Source organism: Phyllobates terribilis, unplaced genomic scaffold (assembly GCF_046119375.1).
Source record: "Phyllobates terribilis strain yellow unplaced genomic scaffold, ASM4611937v1 Scaffold_86__1_contigs__length_6382490, whole genome shotgun sequence".
NCBI lineage: Eukaryota > Metazoa > Chordata > Amphibia > Anura > Dendrobatidae > Phyllobates > Phyllobates terribilis.
In genome coordinates, this window is record NW_027362846.1 from 1,662,608 (window position 1) to 1,686,129 (window position 23,522).

General features: G+C 43.0%; 1 protein-coding gene across 1 annotated transcript; it reads left to right on the forward strand.

Annotated features, from left to right (window-relative positions):
* The first annotated feature begins 15,384 nt into the window (after positions 1-15,384).
* LOC141197746 (uncharacterized) lies at positions 15,385-21,894 on the forward strand. Its single transcript, XM_073662832.1, has 5 exons — positions 15,385-15,654; positions 15,738-15,837; positions 17,109-17,206; positions 17,391-17,481; positions 19,807-21,894. The coding sequence occupies exons 1-5, from the start codon at positions 15,400-15,402 to the stop codon at positions 21,648-21,650; spliced, it is 2,388 nt and encodes a 795-aa protein (XP_073518933.1). The 5' UTR covers positions 15,385-15,399; the 3' UTR covers positions 21,651-21,894.
* Positions 21,895-23,522: the final 1,628 nt, after the last annotated feature.

The window sequence follows — 23,522 nt, forward strand, 5'->3', positions numbered from 1 at the left end:
CGGAGTATCCATCCAGCACCATGACAACCAGCACAGCAGAGTCCTGCATCCACTGAGGCCCCTGATCATGTGACCCCTGACTCCTCCCCTCCTGTGACCTCATCACAGGTCCTGTGCGCACAGAACAGCCATATATGTGGTGGCGGCTCTGCAGGTGGAGGTATGTGGAGACCCCATTACTGGGCGCAGGGGGCATTAACCCCTTCAGCACCAAGACTCTTTTGGGGTCTTGTGTTGCCCCTTTATAAGAATCATAAGGTTTTTGTTCTGTTTCCTGTAATAGATACATACGACCCAACTATGGAGGCAGGAAGGGAGGAAACGTATTGTTCTCATAGTACAGGACCCCTTTACTGGCCCCACAGTGTAATGCCCCCATTATACCCCTTATGCAGTATGTATGATGCCCCCACACAGTGTAATGCCCCCTTGATGCCCCCACAGTGTAATGCCCCCATTATGCCCCTTATGCAGGATGTATGATGCCCCCACACAGTGTAATGCCCCCATTATGCCCCTTATGCAGGATGTATGATGCCCCCACATAGTGTAATGCCCCCATTATGCCCCTTATGCAGGATGTATGATGCCCCCACAGTGTAATGCCCCCATTATGTCCCTTATGCAGGATGTATGATGCCCCCACACAGTGTAATGCCCCCATTATGCCCCTTATGCAGGATGTATGATGCCCCCACACAGTGTAATGCCCCCATTATGCCCCTTATGCAGGATGTATGATGCCCCCACAGTGTAATGCCCCCATTATGCCCCTTATGCAGTATGTATGATGCCCCCACACAGTATAATGCTCCCTGAGGTCCTGCAGTTGGAATAAGTCTTGAGGTTTTACAGTTGGAATAATCCCTCTGGAGTTGGTTTTCCCTCTGCCTGCTCCCCTACATGTAGACCCTCGAGCATGTATACTTGCATGTAGGGGAGCAGGCCTTACTAGATATCGAGGCTTTGTACAGTAATATACTGCATGAGGATGGTATCAGAGGGGTAAAACGTTTATTGAAATCGACATCAATAGAGTGTAGCAGACATAATGACTTCATGGAGGATCTTCTAAAATTCACTCTTACTTATAACGTCTTTCTTTTGACAGTAAGTACTTCCCCCAGCTCAGGGGTACTGCGATGGGGAGCCTCTGTGCCCCCTCATATGCTAACCTATTCCTGGGCTGGTGGGAGGAAAACACAATATTCAGGGATGATCATAAGTGATGACATCCATATATTGGGGTATGATATAAATATACTGACTACATTTTTATCATCTGGTCTGGGAAGAGTGAACAATGTTTTGAATTTGTCAGGGAACTCAATATTTATAGACTGGGCCTGAGATTTATATCAGAGTTTAATTATTACCAGTTGCCGTTCTTGGATGTACTAATCAAGAAAGATTGGAATGGGACCCTAGGAACACTCATCTACCATAAACCTACAAGCACTAATAAACTATTGAAGTGGGATAGCCACCACCCTATCCCCATAAAAAGAGGAATACCCAAGGGCCAATTTTTATGGTTGAGAAGGTACTGCCATAATGTCACAGATTTTAATATACAGGCAATAGACCTGAACACCAGATTCAGGGAAAAAGGGTACTCCTGGTACATTTTGGATTTCACATCATCGTTTGCAGAAAAATGGGAGAGACACACACTCCTCCATACCTAACCAAGAGACCAAGAAAAATATTGAACTACACGAGTAAGAAAAACTTATGACAATCAGAGTGACTGTATCTTTCATATCCTCAGAAAACACTGGGATATACTTGTGACTGTCCCGGACCTGAGGGGTGCAGTGGGATCTACTCTCACAATAACTTTCAGAAAGGGTCGGTCCATTAGGGACCATTTAGTGCATAATTTCTATAAAAAACCTGCACCCAAGGGGACTTGGCTAGATAGAGGAATCTGCAGTTTCTTTAGATTTGGAGAACATTGTACATGTAATTGGATGAGACCATGTAAATCGTTCTAGAGCTCCTCCATGGTTGAAATCTTTTTTTCCAGTGGGATTATTCCAACTGTAAAACCACAGGACTAGTATATATGGTCACATGCACCTGCCCCCTAGATTATGTAGGCAAGATCAAGTGGGAGTCTAGGAGGAGGGTGGGGGAGCATTTGGGTGACATACGCCATGGTTGGGACACCTCATTAGAGAGACACATAAACAGTGTACATCGAGGTGAATCTGGAGACATCTCCTTTTGTATCATTGAGATGGTTAAACTCATTGTGAGACGAGGTGATAACAATAGATGTATCCTCAAAAAAGAAAGTGAGTGGATTGTTAGACTGATTTCACTGGCCCCTAAGGGACTCAATGAGCAAATTTCCTATGCCTGTTTTGTGTGAATACAGACAGACCCATTCTGGATTATATTTTTGGATTGTATACTCTACCCATTGCTACTCAGTTCCCTGTGAATGGGGTTCACATATTGTTGTACTTCATCGAGATATCTGAGCTTCTATATCAGAATTATTACTTATCAATTATATTCCACTTATACTATTTCATAATTAACAACTGTGGTGATCCTTGTGTATCTCTAATTGTGCAATAGAGAGAAAATTTGACCATTTAGGAGTATACTGTGGGCCATCATCCCATATCTTATGTAGTGATATAGTATATCCACATGCCTATTGCATGATGGAAGGATGTGCAATACTTGTTTTTAGTCTCCCATGACGCTGATCTCAAAGATAGAAAAATCCTATGTTGGTGGAATGCAATCCAAAACCATTATGCGCTCCGGTGTGGAACGCATGCTTCCGGACATGCGCATTCGCAGATAGGAGACCATGATGCACTCCGGCATGGAACGCACATGTCCGGGCACGTTTGTGCTTTCTGCCCGCCCCTCTCCGTTGTTTTGTGCTGAATTGTGGGGAATACTTGAGAATTTATTTTTGTTCTGTCTTTAGTTGATCCCACTGATACATCAGATAAGTCCTCGGAGAATTATAATTAGAGGAACCCATGGACACATTAGGATTTGTGAAGCTGACCTCCGCTCTCCTCTGTTTCCTTTGAATTTGTTGTGTGATCTGTATTTCAGAACAGTTGCTCTTGGTTTGTTTCATTTCCATGTGTAAATTGAATTTGACTCGTAGTCTTTGATATCTCTTTCAAACTTAGTTTTTTTGATGTCTGAGATCCATCCTCCAGACTTTGTAAATTCTTCTGCATATTTTGAGTTTTGTATCCAAAAAGGCTTCTACACTAGGCGGAAAACTTTCACCTAGTTATTTTCAAGAAACAAATATCAAACGCAATGTGACTTGGTTATCCTATAATTTTTTTTTTAAATGTGGACATACACCCTGTAAAGCGTGCAACTATGTTTATAAAACCGACACATTTGAAGAAAACCTAATGGAACAGCAATTTGCAATACACAATTTCATCAATTGTAACACTATAGGGGTCATCTATTTAATAGAGTGTATAGAGAGTTAACTACAATATGTGGGATGCACGTCAGGTCCGCAAAAAACTATATTAGCAGACAATTATCCGACGACATCAATCCCACAACATTAAACGTGTCTGTGGTTTCAAGACACTTTTCACAAAAACATAACGCGGGTGCTCGGGTTCAACATATTGCGGATCGGATAGACAGATTGCTGGGTGGAGCTGGGGAAAACCCACCGTTCATGGTACACATTGGTACTAATGACAAAGTTAGAGGGAGGTGGAAGGTCCTTAAAAATGAGTACAGGGAAGCTGAAGACCAGTACCTCAAAGGTGGTGTTTTCACAAATACTGCTGGTGCCACCTGCGTCACTAGAAAGATGTCGGGAGCTTAGGGAGATAAATCAGTCGCTTAGAAATTAGTGCAGGAAGGAAGGGTTTGGGCTCATGGAGAACTGTGCTGATTTCGCGGTTGGCTACAGGCTCTACGGTAGGGATGGGTTGCATCTCAATAGGGGAAGGTGCAGCTTTGCTGGGGGAAAAAATGGTCAGACGGATGGAGGAGCTTTTAAACTAAGATCTGGGGGGAGGGTAGTCATGCTTATAAGGGGTTAGATAGACTAGACAGAGTGGGAGAGTAGGGGCTATGGAGGATCTAGGGAGGCTGGGATAAGCAAGGAAAGTAAGGAGTTGAGTAGGAGTAGGAAATTTGCTAATTGTATTAAATGTCTGCTAGCAAATGCAAGAAGTCTTGCAAACAAAATGGCTGAACTGGAGACTCTTATGTCGGTCAGAGAATACGATGTGGTGGGTATTACAGAAACCTGGCTGGATGAAAGCCATGACTGGGTGACAAATATAGAGGGATACACTACATTTAGAAAGGACAGGAAAGAGAAAAAAGGTGGAGGGATGTGTATTTTCGTAAGATCCAACTTAAAATCTGTGCTCAATGACAACATTGGTGGGAGCTGCGACAATGTAGAGTCAATTTGGGTAAATGTACATGGGGATGGCAATAATGGAAAGCTGCTAAGAGGAGTTTGTTACAAGCCTCCTAATATAGCTGAACTTCTAGAGGACGAAATGTTGGAACAAATTAAAAATGCAGCAAATAATAATAGGGTCCTTATTATGGGGGATTTTAACTATCCAGATTTCATTGGGACATAGAATCTTTTGTGCTAAAAGCTGCAAATTCTTATCCACAGTTCAGAACAATTACCTCTCTCAGTTGGTAGATGAACCAACCAGGGGAGGTAATCTGCTGGATCTGGTGCTGTCAAATAGACCACATACAATTTCAGATCTAGAGGTCCGGGAGCATTTGGGAAACAGCGACCATAATATGATAAGTTTCAATGTAATATTTAATAAAACATTTCAAAACGAAAATGCTAAAACCTGGAACTTTAGGAAAGCTGATTTCAACAAATTAAGGGAAGAGCTTAATTGTGTAGACTGGGACCATATCATGGTAACTGGGAATACCAAATGTAAATGGGTCATGTTTAAGGAAATACTACTAGATTCCTGTAGAAAATTTATACCCTGGAATAAAAAGGAACCAGGAATAAAAATAAACCATTATGGATAAATAAGACAGTACAAAGTTTAATAAGACAAAAACAAAGGGCATTCAAAATCTTGAAGGCCGAGAATACAGAAATAGCATTTCAGTAGTATAAAGACCTAAATAAGAAATGTAAAAAAGAAATCAACCTAGCAAAATTATCTACAGAGAAACAAATTGACAGAGACATTAAATTCCATTGCCAAAAAGAGTAAATCAGATGGTATTGGCCCCTTAAAAGACAATAATACCAAGATAATTATAGAGGACAAAGAAAAGGCTGAGATATTAAGCTGACACTTTTCATACGTGTTCACCAACAAACAGTCTGTTTCAGGGTTCTTTCAAGAGGGCAAAAATCAAAGTTCACCTCCTAATATAACTAGTTTAACACAAAAAGAAGTACGCCTGCGTCTGAGCAAATTAAACATTGTCAAATCTCCTGGACCAGATGGTATTCATCCACGGATACTGAGGGAATTGAGCTCAGTAATTGACAAACCGCTGCATCTCGTATTCTTAGACACTCTTGTAACAGGGGTAGTGCCACAGGATTGGAGGATAGCAAATGTACCGATATTTAAGAAAGGTAAGAGGGTGGATCCAGGTAACTACCGTCCGGTAAGTCTGACATCAGTAGTGTGCATAGTTTTTGAGGGCATCATAAGAGTTGACCTGCAGAGATATATTGCAGAGAATAATATAATAAATGATAATCAGCACGGATTCATGAAAAATAGGTTGTGTCTAACCAACATGTTGGGGTTCTATGAGGGGATAAGTGCAAATCTAGATGTTGGTAATGTGGCTGATGTGATTTACCTGGACTTTGCAAAGGCATTTGATACTGTACCACATAGCAGCCGTATACTGAAGCTACAGAAGCAATGACTTGGGGGAACTATATGTAGATGGGTAAGGAATTGGCTAAATGATAGGAAACAAAGAGTCGTCATAAATGGTACATTCTCTAAATAGGACATAGTCCGCAGTGGGGTGCTACAGGGATCTGTGCTAGGACCAATTCTTTTTAACCTCTTTATTAATGACCTTGGGAATGGGATTGTAAGTAAAGTGCCAGTTTTTGCTGATGATACCAAACTATGTAGGATATTAAAATCTGATCTTGACATTACGATATTGCAGAACGATCTGGATAAGATGACTGAATGGGCAAACACTTGGCAGATTAAGTTTAATGTAGATAAATGTAGAGTAATGCACCTAGGATGGAGTAATCCTATTGCTGCATATACATTAAGTGGGAGTATACTCAGGACTACAGAACAGGAGAAGGATTTGGGTATTCTGGTTACAAGTAAGCTGAGCAGCAGTACTCAATGTCAAGCAGCAAAAGCAAACAAGATTTTAGGGTGTATAAAAAGAGAAATAAAATCCTGCAATCCCAACGTATTGTTACCCCTTTATTAATCACTGGTGAGGCCACATCTGGAATATGGGATCAAGTTTTGGGCTCCACATTTTAAAAAGGATATTCAGAAGTTAGAGTCAGTTCAAAGGTGGGCAACTAGATTATTATATAGGATGGTAGACCTCTCATATGATGAGAGGTTGAAAAAGTTGAGCTTCTTTAGCTTAGAAAAACGACGCCTCAGAGGGGATCTCATCTACATATATAGAGATATGTGTGGTCAATACAAAGGTCTAGCACATGACTTATTCCTTCCAAAGACTATACTAAGGACCAGGGGGCAATCATTACAGGTGAAAGAAAGGTGATTCCGGCACCTAAACAGGAAATGGTTCTTTGCAGTAAGAGCAGTTGGGCTGTGGAATGCCCTACTACAGTAGGTAGTAATGGCAGACACTATATCAGCTTTCAAAAAAGGGCTGATTGATTTCCTTGACACAGTTAACATTGTGGGTTACAGTTAAATTATACAAAATGTTACACCTATAGTAGTACATTTGATCCAGGGTTCTTGTACTGATCGCTTTTTCTCGGGGTCAAGAAGGATGCAAATTGTCTGAATGTGTCCTGGGTTTTTTGCCTTCTTCTGGATCAACAGATTTAAGTACAGGGATTTTAGTAATACCATATGAGTAATACAAAAAATAAAACTAATTAAAAAATTATAAACTGGTTCATTTGTAACTGTAATAGTGCAGTAATAATAAAAATGGTAATACATTTGTGAGGCCTGGTTCCATTAAGTTAGTTTAGTGTTAGCGTAGGGAGTACAATTGGGGGAGAAAGGTTGAACTTGATGGACCTAGGTCTTTATTCAACCTACTTTACTATGTTACTATGTATAAAGGGGATATCATATCCTTCAGATTTTAGGAATAGAAAAGGCTTATAAACCATTAAAAGGCAGAGATATGAAAAGAAAAATGTTAAATAGAGAGTCACATTGGATTTTTAAATTACACACTATCGCCCCACAGGGAATGAACATCAGACAGGATTAATATTACAGTGCAATTAATTGTATTTGTTTTTGATTTTCAGTGATTTTATTGAATATCTCATGCATGAGTTGTATTTGTGTATTATTGTGACGCTGAGTCACTTTTTACAGCCAAGCTTTGAGACGGAATAGCCGAGGAGTCCGGAGTTAAAAGCCAGGAGGGTACGTCATAAACAGAAGGAAGAGGCAAAGGCTTAGGCAGGTAACGTTATGTTGGTCAGAATACCAGGAGGATAGCGAATCAGAGCAGAAGGGGTTAAACAGACGGATGGTCAGAACAAGGTCCAAGGTCAGGCAACAGAATTTCAATACACAGAACACTTAGGCACAGAGAAACAAACCTCACACTAGCTGAATGTACGTCTGGCAGAGGTCAGGGAGAAACAGCTAGTTATGTAGCCGGGCAGTCATCTGGAATGATGAACACCTGGAGATAGCCAGTGCCACCCAGTCTCAGATTGGACAGCCGAGCAGGCAATCATCACACTGACAGCTTCAGCACGCCCCTATACCAGATTGGACCACCGAGTTGTCAAAGTACCGACAGCTCCAGCATGCCCCTGTACAAGATTGGATGGCTGAGTTGTCAGTAACTGTATCCCAGACACAGTGAGGGGTGGAACCTTGACAGTACCCCCTCTTCTAAGGGAGGCCGCCGGACCCCAAGGCTTCCCAGGAAACTTTAGATGGAAGGCCCTGACTAACTGATCGGCCTTCACATCTCAAGCAGGGACCTAGGATCTCTCCTCTGGTCTGTATCCCCTCCAGTGGATGAGGTATTGGAGGGAATTTCGGACCCTACGAGAATCCACCACCCTCTGAACCTCATGCTCTAAGCCATCGTCGACTGACACTGGAGGAGGCGGGGATGAGAGAGATAATACCGAAGGGATAAATGCCTTTAATAGGGATTTATAGAAGACATTAGGGATGCGAAGGGATGGAGGAAGCTTTAATCTGAATGCCACTGGATTGACCACCTCAACGATCTCATTTGGACCAATAAACTTTGGACCCAATTTTGCAGACGGCACTTGAAGTTTAAAGTTCCTGGATGACAACCAAACCTTATCCCCGATCTTAAAAACAGGACCCACTGAACGTCTTCTATCGGCCTTCTGTTTTTGGCGAGTCTAAGTGGTCCAATATTCTTCTGAACCTCCTTCCAGACATCTCCAAGTATTTGTACGGCGACTTCCACCCCAGGACATTTAGAACTAATCCTAGAAAATTCACCAAAATGGGGATTCAATCTATAATTACAGAAAAACGGAGAGGTTCCAGTAGACTGTACTCGACTGTTAAATGCAAATTCAGCAAGAGGTAAAAACGAAGACCAGTCCTCCTGCTGAGCTGCCACAAAGCACCTTAAAATTTGTTCCAAAGATTGATTTGTCCTCTCAGTCTGACCGTTGGTCTCAGGGTGGTAAGCAGATGAAAAGGACAAGTTAATCCTGACCTTATTTCAAAAAGCTCTCCAGAACTTGAAGACAAATTGTACTCCCCTATCAGACAAAATGTTAAGAGGGATACCACGTAACTTACAATATGAGAAATAAACAACTTGGAGAGTGTCTCTGCATTAGGTAATCCTGACAAAGGAACAAAATGAGCTTGTTTGCTGAATCGGTCAACTACCACCCAGATAGCAATTTTCCCACCAGACAGAGGCAAATCCATGATGAAATCCATGGACAAATGAGTCCATGGCCTTTCTAGAATTGGCAGTGGAGCCAATTCCCCGGACGGCCGGATGTGACTGACTTTAGCGCGTGCGCAGGCATCACAAGCAGATACAAAATCTTTGATATCATTATGCATGGACAGCCACCAAAAAAGTCTGGTAATGACTTTCCATGTAGCAGTAACCCCAGGATGACCACTTAAGACGGAATCATGAAATTCTTGTAACACACACAATCTTAGGTACACAGGCACAAATGATTTAGATCCTGGAGTGTCGGAAGAAGCCAATGACTGGGCGTTATGGATCTCCTTTTCCAATTCTGAGGTTACCATAGAAACCACAATACCCTGAGGAATAATGGAGGATGGAGGTTCTGGAGGAGAAACTGAATCGAGACTACGAGATAATGCGTCAGCTTTCACATTCTTAAGGCCCCGTCACACTAAGCGATATCGCTAGCGAGATCGCTGCTGTGTCACGGTTTTGGTGACTCACCAGCGACCTCACCAGCGATGTCGCTATGTGTGACACTTTGCAACGATCAGGCCCCTGCTGTGAGGTCGCTGATCGTTGCAAAGTGTCCTGGACCATTTTTTGGTCGTTGGCCTCCCGCTGGCCAGCACACATCGCTGTGTGTGACCAGCGGGACCAACGATCTGACTGGTAACCATGGTAAATATCGGGTTACTAGGGGCACGCGCGCACTTAGTAACCCGCTGTTTACCATGGATACCACTCTGCTACAGTGAGCGGAGGCTCCAGCGCACCGTAGCAGAGTGGTATCCATGGTAAACAGCAGGTTACTAGGGGCACACGCGCACTTAGTAACCCGATATTTACCATAGTTACCAGCCTGCTCCTGCTTAAGCAGCAGGCTGGTAACGGGAGCAGGACATCGTGGAACGATTCTTTCCACGATATCGCTGCTCCCCTCATCGCTGGTGAGCCTGCCTGTTTGACAGCTCACCAGCGATGTATTAGCGATGCAGCAACGATCCCTGACAGGTCGTATCGTTGTCGGGATCGCTGCTGCATCGCTTAGTGTGACGGGGCCTTTAGACTCCGGTCTGAATGTAATGCCTCTGTGGGAGTTTATCTTTTAGCTGATTCAATGTAAGCTAGATTCTTCTGATCACTGACCACAGTAACTGGATGAACCGCTCCTCCAAAAAATGCCTCCATTCCTCAAAGGCTAATTTTACAGAAAGTAACTCACGATTCCCAACATCATAACTTCTTTCTGCCGAAAATTATTTAGACAAAAAAGCCCATGGACGCAAGTTAGTCAGAGTTTTGGACCCCTGCGACAAAACCGCCCCCACTCCGACCTCCGAAGCATCCACCTCTACAATGGATGGCTCTTTGAGATCCGGTTAGATCAGAATGGGAAGAGGCATGAAACACTCTTTTCATTTTTCAAAAGCCCTGATAGCACTCTGTGACCACACCTTGAGATTTGCCCCCTTACGTGTAAGGTCAGTAAGAGGTTATACAATCTGAGAAAACCTCTTGATAAATTTCCTATAATAGTTGGCGAATCCCACAAAATGCTCCAAAGGCTTGAGATCACGAAGCTGAACCCAGTCAATTATGGCCTGTACCTTCCAAGGGTCCATCTTAAACCCTTCTGCTGACAAGATGAACCCCAAGAATGAAATTTCCTGAACAGAACAAACACATTTCTCTAATTTAGCACACAAAGAGTTCTCACTTAATCTTTGTAACACAACACGGACGGGTGCATTTAGTAACCCAAATGGCATGACAAGTAGTGTTGAGCGAATTTGTTTGGCATTTAAAATTCGTGTTTGTGTGCAGGGTTCCGACTTTTTCACGCCAAAAAATCAGCTCCGAAATGCTGAACAAATTCGCTCAACACTAATGACAAGGTTTTCAAACAGACCCTCAGACCTTAAAAACGCTGTTTTCCACTAATCACCCTCCCGGATGCAGATCAAATTGTAAGCCCCTCTAAGATCAAGTTTAGAGAACACCATGGCCCCCAGAAGCTGATTATATAGGTTGTGGATGAGTGAAAGTGGGTACGTATTTTTAACCATGATTTTGTCGAGTTCTCGGAAATCGAGACAAGGATGGAGACCCCCATCTTTCTTTTTTACGAAGAAAAAAATGGCAGCTACCGGAGAGGAGGAAGGACGGATATGACCCTTCTGTAAACTTTTGTTAGCATATTCTTGCCCATTCAGGCCCAGACAAATTGTAAAGGAGAGCTTTAGGCAATTTGGCACAAGGAATAAGATCAATAGCACAATCATAAGGATGATGGGGAGGTAGTATCTCCGCCTCTTTCTCTGAGAACACATCTCCAAAGTCCTTCAGGTACCCCGGCAGACCCTTCAGACTAGCAGAGCATGTTTGTACAGTTTTTAAACATTTCTTGCAACAATTAGGGCCCCATTTAACAATCTCCCTCTGACACCAATCAATAACAGGATTGTGAATCGGCAACCATGGAAGCCCTAGTACCAACCCAACAGGTAAATTATCCAACACAAAACATGAGAAGGATTCAAGGTGGAGTGCTCCCACTTGAAGCGTGAAATCCACTGTTACCTTCTTGATCAAATTCCTAGATAATGGCGTCTTGTCAAGGGCAAAGATTTGCTTGGGTCTTTCTAAACGAACTGTCCCTAACCCTAACTTCAGAACCAGTCCCGAATCAATAAAGTTAGCAGCAGACCCACAGTCAATGAAAGCCAATGTTGATAACACCTGGTTCTCAAAGCATAACACTGTATTTATCAGTACTTTAGCAGAAAAAGGTACGTGGGAGTCTGGGTGACCTCCTTGGCCATCACCCAGACTTGGACGTTCTCCTGATGGTGTGCTAGCCTGAGGGCAAGTAGGGCAATTCTTGAGAAAATGTTCAGCGAGACCACAATACAGGCAGAGTCCGAGATCTTGTCTACGTCTACAACACGAAGACTGGCAACTTTAATCTCCAATGGCTCTACCTCTGGTAAATGGACCTGCTCCGGGAGAATATAATGGGCAGCTTGTTGTTCCTCACGTCTCTCATGGATTGTACAGTCCATTCATATGGCCTGGGTCATGGCCTCCGCCAGGGAACAAGGAGCTTCATGGAGGACCAGGGCGTCCTTAAGGGTTTTAGAAAGGCCTTTGTAGAACTGGCACCTGAGAGCTGCATCGTTCCACAGAACTGCAGTGGACCACTGCCGGAACTCAGTACAGTAGTCCTCAGCTGTGCGACCCCCTTGAGCCAGGATCTTAGCCTCAGCGACCTGGATCCTGTTGGGTTCGTCATATATCAGTCAAAGAAGGCGTCAACAGAAAACCGTTCTGGGGCTTGTGGGGACAAGGAAAATGCCCAGGTCTGAGGGCACCCTTGCCGAAGGGACATGATTATTCCCACCGGCTAGAACTCCTCCCCTGACAGCTCTCCCTGAAGACCCTAAACTGGTCTTTCTCTCCAGAAAATTTATCATGGAGGTCTAATACAGATTCAGGAGAGACCAACTGTACATCAGAGGGTACTAACGTCACAGCCACTGCCGGCAGTGGAGGGTTATCCGAGATTTTCATTAGATTAGTTATCTGACCCTGCAACTGACATTGTGATGACTCCAGACTCTGGCATTTCTTAGCCAGATCCTGAGTCATCAGCTTCAAATTCGCCATATGGTCACAGAGCGTGTGAACAGTCTCCATACAGATGAAAAAGAAAAACGTATTGGCCAGACGTAATGTGACGCTGAGTCACTTTTCACTGCCAAGCTGTGAGACAGAATAGTCGAGGGGTCCAGAGTAAAAAAACAGGAGGGTACGTCATAAACAGAGGGAAGAGGCAAAGGCATAGTCAGGTAACGTTACGTTGGTCAGAATACCAGGATAGCGGATCAGAGCAGAAGGAGTTAAACAGACGGATGGGCAGAGCAAGGTCCAAGGTCAGGCAACAGAATATCAATACACAGAACACTTAGGCACAGAGAAACAAACCTCACACTAGCTGAATGTACGTCTGGCAGAGGTCAGGGAGAAACAGCTCAGTTATGTAGCCTAGCAGTCACCTGGAATGATGAACACCTGGAAATAGCCAGTGCCTCCCAGTCTCAGATTGGACAGCCAAGCTGTCAATCAACACACTGACAGCTTCAGCACGCTCCTGTACCAGATTGGACCACCGAGCTGTCAATCAAAGTACCGACAGCTCCAGCATGCCCCTGTACAAGATTGGACGGCTGAGCTGTCAGTAACTGCATCCCAGACACAGTGAGGGGTGGAACTGTGACAATTATCTTTTCCTTCCATACAGTACAGGGTCAAATTGTCTGAGAAGTACTCAGAAATCAGTGGACACCCAAGTGTTTGAAAGGGAAGGATATAAAAGTATCAGAGACTCACATGTTGCAAACCATGAATAAGCATTGGTTTCGTATGTGGGCACTTGGTGGTATGACATCACAACAGTTTTTATGAATTTACAATAAATGTGAGGTTTTAACAATATAGACAATGCTGGAGAATTCATCCCTCCTCCTTTCTCTACTTGAAATGTCCCTGACCAGGGCGGCTCCAGTGATCTTTAGACAAAGTGCATTGAATAAACAGTGAGCTGACCTCCCTCTCCATTTTCCCATTACATGCATGCTTTCCCTATAGTGACAAATATTTATTTTTGCTAAAACTGTGATATTTTCACTTAAACTTTTTTTTAAACCTTTTTTATAAACTTTTTTAAACAACTTTCATTAGTGCAATCATACAACATACAAACCTTTGATTGCTCAGGTGATGCACTGTACTACTGTAGTGCCGTGTATTATCACTGCCTGTCAGTGCAATAGTAACGACCCCATACACATGAGATAAGTATTGGTTGAATGGTCATTTGGCAGATGGCTATCTCTCCCGACTCCCCCATACACACAAATATTCCAGCTTTCCTGTGGTCTGTATGACTGACTGCATCTGTAGGGAGGCCCCCAAATACATTATATAGTCGACCAAAACCCCCAAAATCAGTGCTTTCATGCAACTTTAGTCTAATATTTAAGGGTGGCGTTAAAAGGTAACTTATTGGACGCTGCCTATGGCCCGGCCTAATAGACTTTTGTACATTGCAGGCCCAGACACCATTATTAGGCATTTAAGTATTGTAGGAACTATACCATTGAGCATTTGGGGAAGAAGGTGCATTGGGCCAAACTCTGTCACACCTTCTTAGATACCATGTTTGCTTTTTGCAGGAGCAAGTGGTTAAGCTGCCAGGGATTTTGTTGCAGCCGCACCTGTGTCATCCTTGCTGTGTACATCTATGTTCTGGTGCCCAAAAGAGTTCATATAAAAACAAAAACAAATGTTTAACGTGTTAAAAAATAATATGTGTCTTCTGCTTTTTGCATGTTTTTTCTTTTTACAAGAATTGTTGGTGACCATTTTCTTTTGAAACATTTTAATATCTGCTCTTTTTTTCTGGGGGTTTTCTTGTAATATAGGAAAGCCTAAGGCCAGAAATAAACCCCATAATACACTGTACACGTAGACTTTGATATCAAATAATTGCTGTCCGCGGTGTTTGTGCAATCAAAACAGCTTTTATAAAATCCTCAAACTTCTGTGTGTGAATCAGACATGAGCTGTAACTTGATAGAAGATTACAGTCCGGGGAAGACGGGAAACATTCATACAGACAGCCTGTGTTGATGTGTTTAGTGACGGTTTGTGGCTAAATATGTTTTTAGAGCCGTAGTAGAAGATGTCGTCCTCATCATGTAATTATTTCTCATGTCACGTGAAATTAATATCTCCTGCAGTACTGCTAATGCCAGTGTCGGAATATGAGACGAGAATTAGCGGTATGGAAGATGAGTCTATGAGAAACGTATTCAGCTGCAGACTCCGAGGAAGAAATTGCTTGTTGTCTGTGGCCTAAAATATAAAGGTTTTATTACTAGATGTAAAGAAAAAACTAAATACTGTAAAATCATAAATCTTATATGTTTCCCCTCATTATGTCCAATAGTTGTATTATACCAACAGGATTTTTATGATGTTCCATCGGCTCATCATCTCCTCATTCAGGTCTCTACAACACCGGATCCTCTCAGTGGAGATCTTCCATATAAGAAAATTTTCCTGATTTATCCATCAAAGATGGATATGGACAAGATGGCGGCGAGGATATTACACCTCACCCTAGAGATCCTCTTCCGGCTTAGTGGAGAGGTGAGAGATTCTGATGACATCACATTTAATCATTCTTATCTATGGGAATAACAGATGAACAGAACTGGAGAGGTGAGGACTCTGGAAATGTCTGTTGTAAGATTTATTAATGTGTCTTTCCATAACCAGGATTACACAGTAGTGAAGAAGACCTCTAGTGAGTGCTGTCAGGACCCTGTGTCTGAGGGATGGGGAAAACCCCTGAGACTAATCACGGGGCCTCCACCTCACCCCTTGATACATGAGGACATCAATGACCAGAAGATCCTAGAACTCACCTACAAGATGATTGAGCTTCTGATTGGAGAGGTGACATTACTGGGAATGCTGGGACATTATACAGTAACGCTATGAAGGGATTGTGGAGATGACGGTATCAATGTATATGTCAGGTTCCTATACGGTGTCAGGATGTGTGGGAGTATTTACAAGGACACAAAGATCTGTACAGGGACATCATGATGAAGATTCCCCAGCCCCTCACATCACCAGGTAATAGACAGGACTAAATACATGCAGCTTACAATTATCCGTATGAAAATAATTCAGTCCCTGTGTAGCGCTGGCGTCCCTGCCCTCTGCTAGGCAGGGACGCTGCTCCCCTCACCGCTCTGCTGTCAGCGCGCGCTCCGTCCCGGCGTCCTCTCCCCGCTCTGCTGGCAGCGCGCGCTCCGTCCCGGCGTCCTCCTCCTGCTCTGCTCCGTGCCCGGCGTCCTCTCCCCGCTCTGCTGTCAGCGCGCGCTCCTTCCCGGCGTCCTCCTCCCGCTCTGCTCTCAGCGCGCGCTCCTTCCCGGCCCCTGTGCTTAGGGCGCGCGCGCGCGCGCTCCCCTCCTCTTAAAGGGGCCGCGCGCGCCGTCCTAAGGAGTCCCCGGCCAATGGCCGGAGGACTTCATCATATATAAGGCACCTCCTCCAAAATGGAGGTGCCCGAGCAATGTTGTTTGCACCTGTGTCTCACCTGTGCTTCAGCCCTCAGGTCCCGTTGCCAGTTACCTGCCAGTTTCCTGCCAGTTTCCTGCCAGTTTCCTGCTAGTTACCTGCCTGATTCCTGCCTGAATACTTGTTACCTGTCTGCCAGCCTGAGGTCCGACGGTCTGCCTTACTACTCCTGTCAGTCTGTCTAAAGGACCAGCCTGCCCGCTCACCTGGGAGCGCATATCAGCTACCTGCCTGCTTGCCTGAGGTCCGACGGTCTGCCTTACTACTCCGGTCAGTCTGTCTATGGACCAGCTTGCCCGCTCACCTGGGAGCGCTTCTCCGTTATCTGCCTGCTTGCCAGCCCGGAGGCTCCGTTGTCACGTGCTGTGACCACCAGCTATCTCAGAGACTCTTGCCCGCTCACCTGGGAGCGCAACTCCGTTACCTGCCTGCTTGCCAGCCCGGAGGTCCCGTTGTCACGTGCGGTGACCACCAGCTATTCCAGAGACTCTTGCCCGCTCACCTGGGAGCGCTTCTCCGTTACCTACCTGCCTGCCAGCCCGGAGGTTCCGCCGTCACGTGCCGTGACCACCTGCTATTCCAGAGACTCTCGCTTGCTCACCTGGGAGCACACATCTACCATCTGCCTGCTAGCCTACCCGGAGGCTCTGCCATCACAGGTCGTACCTACCCCTTACCCAGAGACTGCCCTGATCACTTGCCGTAACTCCCTGTCCGTTCACCCAGAGACTGCCACCCGCTCCCTTACAAGGGCCGCCCCCTTGTATAGTAGCTCAGAGGTTCCGCCTCCCGGACCCGTTACACCCTGTATGTGTTTCCTCCAGATCGATCCAGTAAGAGGACAACACCAGAGAGATATCCCCGTCCTCTTCTTCCACAGGCCTGTAAACAAGAAGATCCCAATGTTCCTCAGGATCATCAGGTAGATGGAGAGAAGGTGTCATGAGATCTCCCCTACAATGTGTAGACGGCTGTAAAGGTCTTGTGTTCAGTCTTGTTTTATCCACAAATATTTATATTTGTGTAATGAGAACAGTGGAGATGACGGGATTAGAGCTGATCATAGATGTGACTTCTCCATCTTACTTCTATAATATTTGTTCCAGAGTGAAGATCAGACCCATATTAATACTACAGAGACATATGTGATGGGTGATGAGCGGTGTAAAGAGGAGATTCCTACATATGACTACCTAGGTGAGTCGTAACCACTAAATGCAGTGAACTCACAGATTCTTCTCAGTCACCGGCTGTAGCTGCTTTATCGGTGGTGTAGTCCGGCCGTATCACAATCGTGGATCACCATTTTGCCGCTCGACCACAACATTCTCCTCTGTCCGAAAATGTTCAAATTACTTTGTGAAATTGTGAAAGACCTTTTCTATAGAACTTACAACCTGGAGGATCCACCTACTCCCTAGGATTAGAAGACGCTGACCGTTACCTGCCCATATCTGTAAACTACAAAGCCAAATGACAGCGTACGTAGAATGTGCTGACAAGTTAGAAAATCACTTGAAGAAAAATATTATGATGGGCCTGTAAGAGAAAGCGGAGGGTAATAATGCTGTTGGCTTCCTAGAACCCTGATATCTTATTGGATGAATCTACCTTCTCGCCCTTCTGTGCTGCTGAATGTGCTCATATGGTCCTTACAAGACACTGTACAATAACAGCAGAGTTTCCCTTTATCTTGACTTTTCAATTTCTTTTCAGCCAACTAACTTCAAACAGGATCGTGATAAACTATACAGAAAACATTACACCTGTGCCATGATATATCTCTAAGCTGTGCGTGGCTGATGGCTGTAATATACATTTATTCACGCCTGCAGGAGATGTGTTGGCTCGAGCCCTGGTTTCATGGATTCACTCCACGTCATAAATTCCATTATGTTTTCAATCCTAAGGAATTCAGATTACTACACAATCTCTCCTGAAACAGGGAGCACTAATACTTTCTATACTCTGCTGGTCAGAATTCATAGTAGCTCCAATGCTCCACCATAAATGAGTGCAACTCCGGTTTAGTGTTGGATTTCTCCCTTCATACATACGTTGTTGTTGGGGATGTTACATGTTTTTATATATTTTTTTTTTTTTTTTACCAGTTCATTCAGTATGATAGCTTCATTGTAGTGGGATCGGCCTTCCTCACTTATGTGACTCTGTAACTCCCTGGTAGCCTTTCAAAAAGATCTCCATTGCCTCTTCCAAATGCCCAAGCTCTAAATTTAAGACACCTCATCTCTGCACTATTATAAAAAGTTCTCTTTGAATGCCTAATATTTCTTCTTGAAACTCATCTGCCAGAAAATATTGTCCCTTAAGATAGTTTAGATTGCCAAGAGCCACCGAGCCCCATACTCTAATTACTCCCATCACCAGAGCCGCCTGCAGAATGAATAAGGCGGCTCCTGGTGACAGAAGCCGATTCACAGGATCAGATCCCAGAGGAGATGGGACAAACCATTTGCAGAAGCCCTAATATGACAAAATGTCAGAAAACCAGAGCAGTAGAAATCCCCATAAAGTGACTTCATTTTGGAAATTACAACTCTCAGTGAATTAATCTATAGGAGTATTGATTATTTTGACTACACAGGCATTTTCCGAAAATTAGCCCTGGATGTTGGAGAGTAAAAATTGCATATTGGCCATTTTATTACCCAACACATAGTGCTCAGATTGTGCTCCAGGAGACACAAACACCTTAAATTAAGTGGGTTCTTCTCACTATAGTAATGCCAAATACATGGATGATAAATGTGGTTTGGGCACACTGCAAGGCTGAGAAGTGAGGGTGAGATTTGACTTCGGAAAAGAAGATATTGCTGGATTGGTTTATGGAAGCCATGTTGATTCTCAAGAGCCTTTGTGCCACTAATAATGTGGAAACCTCTGTTTTTCCACTGACAGATGATGGACCTGAGTGGGGGCTTGTTTTTTGTAGGATGAGTAGAAGTTTTTATTGGTATCATTTTTGCCTACATAACATTGTTTGATGGCTTCTTATTCCATATTTTGGAGGCAGAATGAACAGTTGGACACCACGCTCTACTGGTTCATCCTATGAGGTTTTCTATTAGACTGTGAACTGTCATTCTGTCAATAACTTCCCATTTCTACAGACATTTTAAGTACAATTAACACAAGAATCCCATAGAAAAATAAATAAAGATTGCATACCACTTCTAAATCAATCTAAACAAACACATCCCTGGGCTACATGCTAGTCCAGGAAAATGAAGAAATATATGCTCAAGTTTAAAAATCAATTTTATTAGACGCAAATCTAAAAAATAGAGGAATATTTAAAATATTTTAAATATTTCTCTATTTTTTAGATTTGTGTCTAATAAAATTGATTTTTAAACTTGAGCATATATTTCTTCATTTTCCTGGACTAGCATGTAGCCCAGGGATGTGTTTGTTTAGACATTTTAAGTAGAAATGTTCAAAAACATAAATTTCAAGGACATTTTATTCAAAATTAATAATTGTTTTTTTTTTTCTTGGCAGATGATTGTACCAGGAGATCAGAGGGACAGGAGATTTTTAAATTGGATGATCTTGAGATCCCACATGATACAATTGAAGTGAATGCCATTACTCCAGATATACCATCATCCCTTCACAGCAAACATCAATCATCTGACTCTATGAAACACATCCTGTCTGCTGATTCATTACCGACTACTAAGGAAAATCAAAATAAAATAAGCATTAAAAAACGAACTGCTCCTAAAGCAAAGAAGCCATTTTCACATTCAGAAAATGGAAATAGTTTTACCTTTGAAAAGTCTATTCTTAAGCATCAAAAAATACACACAGCGGACAATAGATTTTTTTGTTCCAAATGTGGAAAATGTTTTAATCAGAAATCAGTTTTTGTTGATCACCAGAGACTTCACATAGGGGAGAAGCCTTTTTCATGCTCAGAATGTGGGAAATGTTTTAATCGTAAAAAGTTTCTTGATAGACACAAGAGAATTCACACAGGGGAGAAGCCTTTTTCTTGTTCAGAATGTGGGAAATGTTTTAACCGGAAAGATCATCTTGATAGCCACCAGAGAACCCACACAGGGGAGAAGCCCTTTTCCTGTTCAGAATGTGGGAAATGTTTTAATCGTAAAATGAATCTTGATACACACAAGAGCACCCACACAAGGGAGAAGCCCTTTTCCTGTTCAGAATGTGGGAAATGTTTTAACCAGAAATCAGGTTTGATTAAGCACCAGAGAACCCACACAGGGGAGAAGCCCTTTTCCTGTTCAGAATGTGGGAAATGTTTTAACCAGAAATCAGGTTTGATTAAGCACCAGAGAACCCACACAGGGGAGAAGCCCTTTTCCTGTTCAGAATGTGGGAAATGTTTTAATTATAAAATGATTCTTGATAGTCACAAGAGAACCCACACAGGGGAGAAGCCTTTCTCCTGTTCAGAATGTGGGAAATGTTTTAACCAGAAATCAGGTTTGATTAAGCACCAGAGAACCCACACAGGGGAGAAGCCCTTTTCCTGTTCAGAATGTGGGAAATGTTTTAATTATAAAATGATTCTTGATAGTCACAAGAGAACCCACACAGGGGAGAAGCCTTTCTCCTGTTCAGAATGTGGGAAATGTTTTAACCACAAATCAGGTTTGATTAAGCACCAGAGAACCCACACAGGGGAGAAGCCCTTTTCCTGTTCAGAATGTGGGAAATGTTTTAATCGTAAAATGATTCTTGATAATCACAAGAGAACCCACACAGGGGAGAAGCCTTTTTCCTGTTCAGAATGTGGAAAATGTTTTAACCTGAAATCCAATTTGATTAGGCACCAGAGAACCCACACAGGGGAGAAGCCTTTCTCCTGTTCAGAATGTGGGAAATGTTTTAACCACAAATCAGGTTTGATTACGCACCAGAGAACCCACACAGGGGAGAAGCCCTTTTCCTGTTCAGAATGTGGGAAATGTTTTAACCAGAAATCGGGTTTGATTAAGCACCAGAGAACCCACACAGGGGAGAAGCCCTTTTCCTGTTCAGAATGTGGGAAATGTTTTAATCGTAAAATGAATCTTGATAGTCACAAGAGAACCCACACGGGGGAGAAGCCTTTCTCCTGTTCTGAATGTGGGAAATGTTTTAACCACAAATCAGGTTTGATTAAGCACCAGAGAACCCACACAGGGGAGAAGCCCTTTTCCTGTCCAGAATGTGGGAAATGTTTTAATTGTAAAATGATTCTTGATAGTCACAAGAGAACTCACACAGGGGAGAAGCCTTTTTCCTGTTCAGAATGTGGAAAATGTTTTAACCAGAAATCCAATTTGATTAGGCACCAGAGAACCCACATAGGGGAGAAGCCTTTTTTCTAATCTTTTTTTTAATCCAATACATTTTTATTGAGATGTTTTTCATTAGTTTTTTTTTTTTTTTTACAAAACAGGAAACCAGTACATACAATAATAAAATAACATACCATAGGATGACATACGTGCATCTCTCCTATATTTCAGCTTGCCCATTACCGTCTGATAACTTGCAATTACTATATCTTACAATTAACATTCTTGAAATCTCTTATATAACCATAATATTGTAATAAACATTATAATCCTATACACATATAGGTGTGCTATATTACCCATGCCACATTTAAGGAATTCCAATACACATTACAATGAAACATTAGACCTCGCCAATACCCCCCTTCTCCCATAAGTCATTGTCTCTCCAACAATAACCCCCTTGATGGCATTCCAGGTGTATCCAACCATAAGCCCCATATTTTCTCAAATTTATTCATTGAGTTTCGTTTTTTATATACCCCTTTTTCCAATCTGATAATATTATTTACCATATTTTTGAGTTCACCAATTTCTGGAGGTGAGGTGAGGGGTTAATCCATTTGGATGCAATATGTTTCCTATCGTGAAATCCCTATTGAAATTGGGTCAAATTCCATATAATCTTCTAATATACCTAATAGGCATTTTTTGGGTCTGGTTGAATATCTATTTTATATACCCTCTGTTAGGCGTCGGTCTGGTGGTGGATTTGAAATGGGTCCAGGACCTTCTGTGGTCTCCCATTTCAGTCCAGCCTGGGCTGATGCTGCTCAGCATCACCATCAGCCTCAACGCCTAGCTGGTCCGCAAGCACTGTTTATCTCCCAGGTAGTTGTGCCTAGCAATGTTACATAGTTAGTAAAGCCGAATAAAGACTTGCGTCCATCAAGTTCGACCTGTTAGTTCTGTAATTGCTAAAGTTGATCCAGAGGAGGGCAAAAACCCCAAATGATTTGGCCAATCTTCACCTGAGGAAAAATTCCCTCCCGACTCTGAAACCAGCAGTCAGAATAAATCCCTGTATCAACCTACTATTTTATTCTATTTTTAAGTATATGCAGAAATCTGCCTGGTATCTAGAAATGCATCCAGTCCCCGCTTGAACTGGTGTAGTGAATCCGACATTACCGTCTCCTCACTCAGTGAATTCCATATTCTCACTGCTCTTACCGTAAAGAACCCCTTCCTATGCTGGTGCTGAAACCTTTTCTCTTCCAGTCTTAGTGAGTGCCCTCTTGTTACCGTAATATCCCTCTTTTTGAACAAATCCCGGGCAAGGTCTCTATACTGTCCCCTAACATATTTGTACACATTTATTATGTCCCCCCTCAACCTTCTCTTTTCCAGGCTGAATAGTCCTAGTTTTGCCAACCTCTCTGGGTATTGCAGTCCCTCCATTCCCCTTATTAATTTTGTTGCCCTCCTTTGTACCTTTTCCAGCTCATTTATATCCTTTCTATATATTGGGGCCCATAACTGAGCACAGTATTCCAAGTGTGGTCTGATCAGAGCTTTGTACAGTGGAAGAACAATGTTCTCATCCTTTGCAGCTATACCTCTTCTGATACATCCCATTACCCTGTTTGCCCTTACAGCAGCGGCCTGACTTTGGGCACTCCAATTTAGTTTGCTATCAATCAAGATGCCCAAGTCCTTCTCCATCTCTGAATTCCCCAATGATTTCCCATTCAGTGAGTACTGGTGACTTCCATTTTTCCTTCCCATATGTATGACCTTACATTTCTCCTCGTTAAACCTCATTTGCCATTTAATGCTCCACCTAGCCAGCTTATCCAAATCCCTCTGTAGGTCTTCACTATCCTCTTTTGTATTAATTGTTTTACATAACTTTGTGTCATCTGCAAATATTGATATTTTACTATTTATCCCGTTGACTAT

Bases quoted from the DNA above. Each gene is read 5' to 3' on its own strand.
- LOC141197746 (XM_073662832.1), top strand. From the start codon at position 15,400: ATGAACAGAACTGGAGAGGTGAGGACTCTGGAAATGTCTGTTGTAAGA. The intron at 15,655-15,737 runs GTGACATTACTG...TGTATATGTCAG, and splicing joins TTGAGCTTCTGATTGGAGAG to GTTCCTATACGGTGTCAGGA. The intron at 15,838-17,108 runs GTAATAGACAGG...TGTTTCCTCCAG, and splicing joins CCAGCCCCTCACATCACCAG to ATCGATCCAGTAAGAGGACA.